This window comes from Phasianus colchicus, chromosome Z, assembly GCF_987193195.1.
Source record: "Phasianus colchicus chromosome Z, bPhaCol1.hap1.1, whole genome shotgun sequence".
Classification (NCBI taxonomy): domain Eukaryota; kingdom Metazoa; phylum Chordata; class Aves; order Galliformes; family Phasianidae; genus Phasianus; species Phasianus colchicus.
Window position 1 is genome coordinate 6702202 of NC_143476.1, and position 10737 is coordinate 6712938.

At 49.7% G+C, this 10737-nt stretch overlaps 1 protein-coding gene across 1 annotated transcript; it reads left to right on the forward strand.

Annotated features, from left to right (window-relative positions):
* The first annotated feature begins 2985 nt into the window (after positions 1-2985).
* LOC149912341 (rho GTPase-activating protein 32-like) lies at positions 2986-3857 on the forward strand. Its single transcript, XM_090131016.1, has 2 exons — positions 2986-3160; positions 3649-3857. Exons 1-2 carry the CDS (start codon positions 2986-2988, stop codon positions 3855-3857), a joined length of 384 nt encoding a protein of 127 aa, XP_089987142.1.
* The last annotated feature ends 6880 nt before the right edge of the window (positions 3858-10737 follow it).

Sequence of the window (10737 nt, forward strand, 5' to 3'; positions counted from 1 at the left end):
GCTGCTGCCCATGTCGTTAAGAGACACGTTGCCCAGGCAGCGGATGAACTCTCCTTTGAGGTAAGCAGTTCAAGGCGTTCCTTGTTGTTCAATTTTACAGTGGCAAATGCCTTCAGAGCTGCACTGGTGCAAGTGCTCTCAAGCTCGGCGATGTTGGGCAGTGCAGAAGAATGCAGTCATTTGAGCTGTGCTTTCCTCCCAGCCGTGCTGAAGCTGGGACTGACACTGCAATCTCTTGCAGGTGGGAGACATCGTGTGTGTCATCGACATGCCACCAAAGGAGCTGACCCCCTGGTGGAGAGGCAAGCTCGGCTTCCAGGTAGGCACAAGCTTCAGACTGGAGAGTGCAACTGCAGTAAAGGCAGGAATCTCAGCTTAGAGCTGCTCTGCCTGCACAGGATGCCTAGTGGACATAAACAGTTTCCCTGTGTCGGTGTCAGGGGACCTTGTCTTTGGCTGCAAATGTTGAAAAATTGTTACCTTTATGCTGTGAACTATGGCCATTTTCTGCTGGATAGTCTTATGGAACGTCAGGCAAGCACGTTCCGAGGGAAATGTTACGTGGCTTTTGGTTTAACAGTTCAGATCTGAGAATTGCTGCATGCAATAGTTGGCCTCTCTTTTCTTCTTGTTACAGGTTGGATTTTTCCCAGGGGAGTGTGTGGAACTCATTAATAAGAACATTCCTGAGGCACTCATCAATTCTGTGCCAAAGCCAGGTAGGGATGTTACATTTGATGGTGTGGGGAAGCAAAATGAAGTCTTTTTTGGGGTGCGTTCCATGTTTAGTACCTCCTTTATCGATGCCACATTGTCCTCTGGGTTGATGATTCTTCATGCACACCATGGGGCAGAGATTTGGCCCAATCCTCCTGATTTTATGATTGGACTTGGCAAAACTATAGAATCTTCATAGAATGGCTTGGGATGGAAGGGACCTCAGGGATCATCATGCTCCAACCCTCCTGCCTCAGGATGGTCTCCCAGCCCCCACATTTAATGTCAGATTAGACCAGGCTGCCCAGGGCCCCATCCAACCTGGCCTTGGGCTCCTCCAGAGATGGGGAAAATCCCTTTTTGTATGTACTGGTTGGTAATGTTCTTCCCGTTCTGACGTGCTCTGTAGAATGTGCTGTGCTCGGCCTCGTCCAACGGAGCCAGACCTGAAATGACCTGGTTTCTTCCTTTTGTTGTGCAGTGCCCAAGAAACGCAGCAAGATCCTCACCTTCCTTCGTTCCTTGGTGAAGTCCCGCCCAAAGAAACCGACCGAGCGGGAGGTGGAGAAGGAAAGGGTGTTTGGCGGTGACCTGGGAGAGCATCTTCTCCACTCCGGTCGTGATGGTAAGGAGCTGCCCATTCCTGAGATCTTCCTCTGCTGGGCATCTAAAGAAGATGAAAGGGAGCTCGTATCTAGCAGGGGGCAGGCTGACAGCAGTGGAGACACGTGTAATGGGAGTTGATGGCTGAAGGATCAAGTGAGGCGGATGCTCGTAAGAGACAAGCACATCTGTATTTGCTTCAGCCAAGCCTGGCTGGGCTTAGTGGATGGGATGTGAAGCACAGCCTGCAGCACGACTGAATCAGGAGCTCCACTGACGGCTGGCACGTGTTCTTCAGTCCCCCAGGTCCTCCAGAGCTGCGCTGAGTTCATTGAGCAGCACGGCGTGGTGCAGGGGATATACCGCCTGTCCGGCGTCGCGTCCAACATCCAGAGACTGCGGTAAGAGTGCTGCGACTGACACAGCCTGAGTGCATCTGGTGTGGCTTTGGGCTTGCCTTCCTCTCGCTCAACCGGGTTTGCGTCCCTCTCTCCAGGCAGGCATTTGAGTCGGAGCAGATTCCTGAGCTCACCGTCCGTGACATTCACAGCGTGAGCTCCCTCTGCAAGATGTACTTCAGGGAGCTCCCGAACCCTCTGCTCACTCACCAGCTGTACGGCAAGTTCTCGGTAAGCACAAGGCCACGTCTTTCATTTCCCTCTTCCTGGGCCTCTTGGCAGATGGCTGCAGCAGTGCCCCAGCTCGGAGGCCCTTTTGCTGTCAGCCCCACGAGGTTTACTCGCAGTGGTGTACTAGCCTGATTGGTGTCTCGCTCCCTTTCTGCACTACTCCAGGATGCTGTTGGTGCCGCTACAGAGGAGGAGCGGCTGCTCAGAATGCAGGACGTCATCCAGCAGCTGCCCGCTCCTCACTACAGGTCAGTGCTGCCCTCAGCCTGCTGAGCTCAGCCCTGCTGCATTGCAGAGGGCAACGATGCGGTTCCAGGCTCTGTCTCACGCCGGCAACACGATGCCTGTGTATGCTGAAGGGTTGAAGGCTCCATGGGCTTACTTTATGGGGTCAGTTCCTGGGCACGGGGGCACGCTTGGTGCAGCTGATGGCTGCGGCTGTGCTGTGCTGGGGCTTGGTGCTGCAGCGTGGCAAGTTGGATCTACTTCATCTTCGGTGACAGTAGCAATCACAAGAAGTAGCATGAATGGAGGTTTGCTTTCTGAATTGCAGCACGGCATGCTCGTTGGTGCTGAACATTTGCCTCTCTTGTTTTCCAGGACACTGGAGTTCCTGATGAGACACTTGGCGTGTCTGGCTGGGAGCTCCACCACCACAAACATGCATGCCAAGAACCTAGCCATTGTGTGGGCTCCAAACCTCTTAAGGTAAACTTCTGGTTCTGTTTCAACACAACGCTTCATCTGTTCTGCAGAAAAAAAAACAACTCTCCCTTTTTCTCCATCAAATGTGCTCTTCTCCTGTAAAATCTGTGGCTGACAGCAGAGCTGGAGCCTGGGCTGTTCTCCATCCCCACGGGCACAATGTCTAGGTGACAGTTTCTGTAGTCTTGTTGAGATGGGACTGACGTGTCCTTGATCATCCATGGGAATTTCTGCAGTGGCATCACTGATTGCCCACTGCGGAAGTCTCCAGAGCCTCAGCTGACAGCTTTTGGCTGCAACAATTCAGACTCTGGGAAACGGTCTTGGAGAAATGACTTCTAAAATCTGCCTTTTCTACAGATCACAGCAGAACGAGTCTGCCTGCGCCAGTGGAAGAGCTGCCTGCATGGAGCTGCAGACGCAGTCGGATGTGGTGGAATTCATCATCAACCACACCGACGTCCTCTTCTGCTCCAAATCCAGAGCAGGCATCGCAGATGCAGAAGGTGAGTGTCTTCCTCCATTAGCTTGATCTTGACCTGACACCTTGATCAAATGCAGGCCTTCTCCAGGACCTTTGAAAAATGCTTTTGCTTTCGAGGGGACAGCAGACCTCTGGGCTTCCATTAGAATCTGGCATCCTGTTGCTGGATGCTGAGAATGTCCAAAGCCCAAACTTCACAAGGAGGAAACCATCATTATTATGTTTGCACGCAGGAGAAGCTTGATGCAAGCGTGGCAGCGAAGCTTTCTCAGTTCCCTGCCCCCATTTCCTTGGGTTTTTCCTTGCCTATTTTGATAGAGTAAGCTGCTCTTAATGATGACCGTGTCCTTTGCCATAAACACACCTCTGCCCACATGGTTATTTTGAGCTCCTCTTCTTCCAGTTGCTGGGATAAGCAAGCCTGAGAAAAATACAGCACCTCCCCCAGAACTCTGGTGGCTCTGCTGCTGCTTTCTGATCCTCGCTCTTACCTGTGGTTTTCCCTGACAGGGCACAATTCTCTCCCAGGGCCCAAGTCTGTGGGGGTCTCTTCTGCTGCCACAAAGCTGCTCAGCCTGGAGGAGGCACAGGCACAGAGGCGAGGCCACAGCAGCTCTCCTGTTGTGACAGAGAGCAGCCACGACATTGAAGTGGAAGAAAGCCCTGCAGCTGGGCAGGGCAAATTCCACACCGTCGTTGACTTTCCATCTGACAGGTAAAGAGGACTTTCTTTTCCAGCACCTAGCATCATTGTTTGGGTGGGTTTTTGTGTTTTCCTGCAGAAACCAGGCAGTGCTAGGAACAAGCAACTGCTGCCAAGAGCTCAGTGCAGCTCTTCCCTCACCCTGAACCACGCACGACTCACAGCATTGGCTGTTTTCTCTCTCCAGACAAAATCCACCCAGCAAGAATGAGGAATCACCAGCTAGCAGTTGGTGTTGCTGCTTCAGCCTCAGGAAGCCATCCTCTGGCAGCAAACGCCAACTGCAGCGCAATGCCAGGCAGCCCTCAGAAACAGCAGTGGTAGTCCTGGCAGGTAAGGGTGCAAATGCAGCTTCCAAATCCCTGCTATTCAGGAACATAGAATTCAAGCTTGCTCTGCACTTCTATCTCCTTCTGGCATTCCAGCCCCTGCCTAGCATTTTCAGTTCACCCCTGATCAAGAACCACTGTCGTAATTCAGCTTGTGAAAGTTTGACACTAACCCCTGTGTATCCTTTCTAGGTGAATCGAGCCCTTGCCAAGCCATAAGATCCAGGGCAAGTAGCAATGATGCTCTCTCTGCTTCCATCAGTGGAGAGCTCATAGGAAGCACGAATCGCTGCAGTTCCAAAAGCAGCCTTACACACGACAACAGTGATGGAGAGAAGGAGCTCATCGAAGTTCATGCTATCATTACACCTGGCTCTGCTGAAAATGCTGACCTGGGCCTGCCAGACACCACAGTCACAAGTGTGGTCTGTCACCCAGTGTCTCTGCAGTGCAGCCCATCCCAAGAGCAGTGTGAGTGCCCCGACAGCAGCACCTCCATGCAGGAGCAGGTCAGTGTCAGTGAGGAGGAGCAGAGCCTCTTGCAGGGGGACTGTCAATCAGGCCTCCAGTCCCAGGCACCAGACAGCAGCACTGAGAGCTCTGAGCCACTCTCTCCATGACAAGACAGGATGAGTCCCTAAGTCACCGTGGACCTCTCCCACCCTCCTGTCTTTTATACAATAATAAAAGCACACTCGTGCTCAATCAACGCCTTGACTGCCTCCAGAGTCTTCATTCACACGGACTGGGATGAATGCAGCACACAGCAAGGCACCCCAGCTTGCAATGCTGCAGAAGTGCGGTGCGTGCAGCACAGCTCCAGGTTTGTTCCTGTTTTGTCTGGCTTTGGGATGTCTGCAGGGGCAGCTCTGCTACCATTTGGCATGGTAGCAAATAATCCCTCGCATCCTGGATGCTGCTCATGATACTCCCAAGCTTCCTGGCTGTGGCTTTGTGATGATTTTCAGGGCTTTCTGATGCATTTTCATGCCTTGCCCGCTCCTTAACACCTCCCTCCTCCCATCATGTCCTTTCCTGGCTCCCATCTACGAACTGGCCCTGCAGATCATCTCCAGACCTGTCATCAGCACACTGCGGCAGAAGAAGCTCCCCCTGGCCAACGTCAGGCAGTACTGCTTGGTCTGCAGCTCAGTGGCCATTTCCCTTTTAGGCGGCTCCTGCAGAAGAATCAAGCAGCAGAACCTTTTGCTCACCCTGCAGCACACAAATGCTACGAAAGCAGAAACAACCTGGGAATCTCTGGGTCTGCAAGACTTCACAGACACTCACCGACTGTGTCTGATGGCTCCCTCCCATCCTTGATTTCCTTCTCCCCTTCTCCTCGTCTGATCCCACTGCTGAGCCATGATCAAGCTGCCCAGTGTGGCAGAGCATCGTGCAGAGCTGTGCTGGCACCTCCTCCCCTTCCTCTCCTGCAGCTCAGCGTGCAACCTGAGCAAGTTTTTTTCTGAGAAAGTGACCAGCTCTTTTCCATCCCTTTGCCCCTACAAACAGTTGTCCAGAGGATCTTGTCCAAGAATTCCTGGAACAGCCTGCAGCTGGCTCTCCTGAAGTTCAGGCTCCTGCCTTTGCTTCCTGCCAGGCCCGCATTCCTTGAGATCACCAACTCAAGGAGGGCATGGTCACTGCAGCCCTGACCGCCTCCTGTCGTAACCCCTGGTGTGCACCATGTCCAGCAATGCTTCCCTTCTGCTTGCTGTGCCCAATGCCTGCACCACAGAGTGATTCTCACTGCACTCCAGGAGTCTGTCAGATTGCTTGCAGCCAGCCATGCTGATTTCCCAGACTGACTGGAATCCCCCATCAGGATGAGAGTCAGTGAGTGCGATGCTTCTGCTGGCTGCAGTAAGCAGCTCCCACCAACAGGCTCTCTTTCCAGGCGGCTGTAGCAGACCCTCACCTCCAGAAGCCCTGCACTGCTGCACTTCCTAATTTTACCCACAAGTTCACAACCTGCTCATGGCTCTTCTTAGTTCTTTGCAGTCAACTTCTCATCATAGGGGGCAAATCCCTTGCCTTCCAGAATTCCATAGTATCAACTGTGTCTGCTTTATGTCAGGATTTTTTTTTCTTTCTTTTCTTTTTCCATTTTCTAGGTAGGAAAATGAATTTCTGAGCCAGGAGAAGCAGAAGTGAAACAGTCTTCCTGGCACTGCTCAGGTTGCAGGAGTTGCCAAGTGCTCCTCAGGTAATGTGTGCTGAAGAGCTGACCTTGGTGGCAGGGGCTGTGGCTGCATTTTGTGCCTGTCATGCGGGAATCCAAGAAAGCCTATTCAGAGCAGGAGCTGCAGAGCGAGATAAACATCACGAGAAGGTAAGGCTGAGAAGCAAGGACACCTCCAGAAAGAAGAGAAAAACTGAGTCAAGTGAGCTGCGTGACGGCCGTGTGATGCTGACCATGATTGGAGGAAGAGCGCATGGCTGGGAATGACTGATGGCTCTGGTTGGATGGGTGCCTGTGTGCACAGAGGTAAGGAGTGTTTGTGGGATGTTTTGCTGGCATCTAACGGCTGTAAGGGGAAGTCAAGAGAGAAAACTTGTGAATGCATAGAAGGGATGTTAAAATCTGGAACAGACTGATTGGATCAGTCACAGCTGAGTCCGTGCCAGATTGCCACACTGTCAGAACCTGGGGCCTAGGATTTTCCTTTAAGAGTGCCAACTGCTCATTTTAAATGATAAAAAGTAACATTGAAAAAAGCTTCCCTCCTTGCATTAGAATAACGCATTGATATTTGATGTTTCTGTCTTTCCATTCCTTTAGCAGCCTGGGTGTTGATGCACCTGCATGCATCTGCTGCCCTCCCCTTCTGTTTTGTGTAAAAGAACAGTAAAATATGCAATCAGTGTGAGATCTTTCTGAAGTATTTTACTTTATTTGCCCCAAGGCTGCACTGGCTGGGAAATGGCAGTGTCACCCAGGAGCCCACACGGCGACCTGATGTCTCATTGTTGGGGTCTATTGGAAACCACCACGATGACAAAAGAATGCCTGGGATTCCTCCGGCCCAAATGCCAAACCTTGCACTTGGCTGTGCTGAACCTCATGAGGTTCACCCAGGCCCACCTCTCAAGTCTGCTGAGCTCAAACAGATGTCATTTTTCTCGTGTCCTTCCATTCCGAGTCCATCTGTTCCCCAAAGCAAAAGAATTCTGACCAAGGCTGCAGTTGCAGCTGACTTCCCAAGGCTGCAAGACGTGGTGGTGACACAGCCTTGTGCTTCTGCATTGGTGCTCATCCCACGTTTCCTTTCTCTGTCTCGCAGGTCAGCTCCTGCTGGAAGCAGATGGTATCCCAGTGTGAATGAAGGTCAGTGCAGGAGCAGCTGCTGATGGGAGGAAGGAAGTCCATGCTGAAGAGCTCTGAAGCATCTGCAGGTATGGTTCTGGAGGAGGCAGCAGTGATGTCGGAGGGCTCCCAGCAGGAAGCTGTCTCATCCAAATGCTTGCTGAGTGGTTGGAAGGGAGCTTTCTGCATGACAGCAGCACCAGTTGCTTGCTTCAAATGCTGCAAAGACAAGGATTAGCACGAGTTCCAGTATCTACAGTATCATCACGAATCACGATAGGATTACAATGTGTCCTCATACAAACGCAGCCATTTCTCCCTGAGTCCAAAGGCTGTCCGGAAAGCATCTTTGAGGTCTCTCACACCAAACCACTGCTGTCCGTGTGGGATCTGACTCATTAGGGTATAGGGGTTAGGAACCACAGGCTGTCTTTTGAGAACGGGTTCAGTCATTTCCTTACATCTTGCACCAGCCGATACGTGCCGTCTGCCTTCCGTGCCGACAGGATTGGGGTGTTATAAGGCCACAGACAAGGTTCCAGAAGACCATCCTTAACCACTGTCTGTGTTACAGCTTTTAGACCCACTCTCCCTTCTAAGGCTATGGGATATTGTTGCTGTTTCACAGCTCCACTCCCTCCTTGGGCAGTTCTTTGTAAGGGAAAATTGTGAGTCCACCCCGATTTCCTTCCCCTGCCCACACCTTTGGATTCATTTCTCCTTCATCACAGCTGTTAACACATTCATTGACACCTGACATCTGTTTCACAGACTTGCAGCTGTAATCCTCATTTAACTGTTAAATCTCTCCCCCATAAATCGGTCCCTGCTTCAGGCATAGAGAACAATTGCCCTGCAACTATTTTATCTTTCCATTTTAGTTCTGTGGTCTCCAAGAGTGGAGCTGTCATTTCTGATCCCTCAGCCCCAGTTATGCACAACAGCCACATCCAGATACACGTCTGGTACCTCTGAACTAGCTAATGCTGTAGGATGGAATGTTGTTTCTGCACTGGCTATCAAATGTGGGATTGCTCTGAAGCAGTACAGCACCATGTGTTTTGTAATTTGCCCTTGGAAACAGTTTGAAAAAGTAGAAAGACTTTATTAGTATTAGTAAAAAGAAGCTATTTCATAACATATTTTAGAAATACAGTTGTTCAATCATGTGATCAATTCTCACTTACAGAACTGTAATAGTTACAAATTGCATGGGTATAGCATTAAGGACCAGAAAGCATGTTGTAAGGCCATTCTGTTTGGATAGGAGAAGCTCAGCAAAAGAAAAACAGACTCCAAAGAAGCCAGGGCCTCCACACAAGGCCGAATTGACTCACTCTGTGGGCAGGTTGGGATGCAACAGGCAGGCATCAAGGGACTCCCCTCTGTCTTCCTTCCACACTTCTCTCTATTCAGGGATGGGCAGCTGTCCAGAAATAGTGGCCAAGTGTTGATAAGCAGCTGTCAGACATTCAATAATTAGCAGTATACCTGCTGAGCTAGCAACAATTGGTGTTTAGCCAGTCACACACACACACACAGAATGGCCCGGGTTGGAAGGGACCTCAAGGATCAGGAATCTGCAACCCCCTGCCACAGGAAGAGTCACCAACCTCTGTACCACTGCACATATGCACATTGCTGGATAGAAACAGCAGTGTGGGAAAAAATTGTACACTGTGGTTCAGAATGGCTTAAGAGCTCAAATTATGAATGTATTTTCACCTTCACATTACCCATATAATGTCTGAGAAGGAGCTGTGTGTCAGATTTTTTTCTTATGCTCCCTTTCTTTCACCAGCCCTCATGTGAAGTGCCTAGCTGATGGCAGTCCTGCTCAGCCTCAGAGAAAGGTGACCCCAGCCAGCATTTCTGTGCTTTGTGTCCTGTGTCAGCAATAACTCTGAGTAACTAATGCATTCAGTAAAACCAGGGTCTGTTCGTGGACCATTTGCAAACATAAAGAGATGCAAAAACCCAATGGATAACTGAGCTGTTATGAATGATTATCCCCACCTCTTCTGTTTGCAGCTCAGTGACTGTGGGCAGCCAGTCGAGCCAATGCACACCCCAGAAACATCAGACAAGGCACTTCTGACCTCGTTCTTCCTGTGACCTTACAGCACTGCCCTGCAGAATGAATGTGTGTCTTCAGAGATCTCTCTTGGCATGACTTCAAGAGCAGCTCAGTCAGTAGTTCACAACTTCACACCCATCTAGCTGTTAGATCTACGAGGGAACTGTTGATGTCAGAGCTAGAACATTGCCAAGCTGCAACAAAAGCTGCATGGCAACGCAGTGTTTATGATCTCCACATCTTTCCGGCAGTGAAATTTATTTTTAATTCTCTGCAGGAAAAGGTTTGTGCCAAATGACAAAGGAATGAACCCTTCCTGCAAAACGTCTGTTAGAAAGCAGCACGTTGTCAGCTGGAATCATGAGTTATTTCAGCCCTCACTGGGCTGATCTGGAGAAGGGCTGTGCCAAGGTATTTACAGATGTCTTCTGATGGGTTTGAAGCATTTCTGGCTTGCGGGGTAGGCATAATTCTGCAAAGCTGGTGGATTGCTAGATCAATCTGAAATACAAGAAAGATCAATAAATGACCAAAAAAAAACCAACGGAAAACAAAAACAAAAGCAAAAACCGAGATACATTGATAGCTACATTATGTACTACATGATTCCTTTCAGCTATATGTTTTTTTTTTTAAATAAGAAAGTGTAGAGCTGCCAGTTCCCTTATCCATCCTTTCAAGCTCCAGGCTAAGTAAGAAATGTTATTCCTCTCAACTGGAAGATGCATTCTGGGAAGAATGGTCTTCAAACTATTTGCGTTTCTTTAAGACATTCAGTTATGGGAAAATAAAACAAACCAAAACAAAACAACAAAAAAACCCACCAACAACCTCTATATTCTGAAAATGAAAAAAAAACCCTTTTGACTTTCTCTTGACTGATTTAAAAGTATAACAGATCACATACAAATGTTTAAGGAACAAAGAGCTGTCACGGAAAAGGAGGGAGCTGCTCTTTTACCTATCAAACCTTCCACATCTTTGAGTGTCTGCCAACAACCAGAATGTGTGGAGGCACCTTCAGTAAATGGAGGGCAGTGATGGCACTGCACTTACATTAATCCTTGATGAAATAGTACAGCACTGATAGAAACTTCCCAACAGTCTGTGCTGATCTGAAATGCTCTGGCAACTCTTTGCAAAAGGTTCATCATGCTGAGTATTTTTATGTCATTGCTTG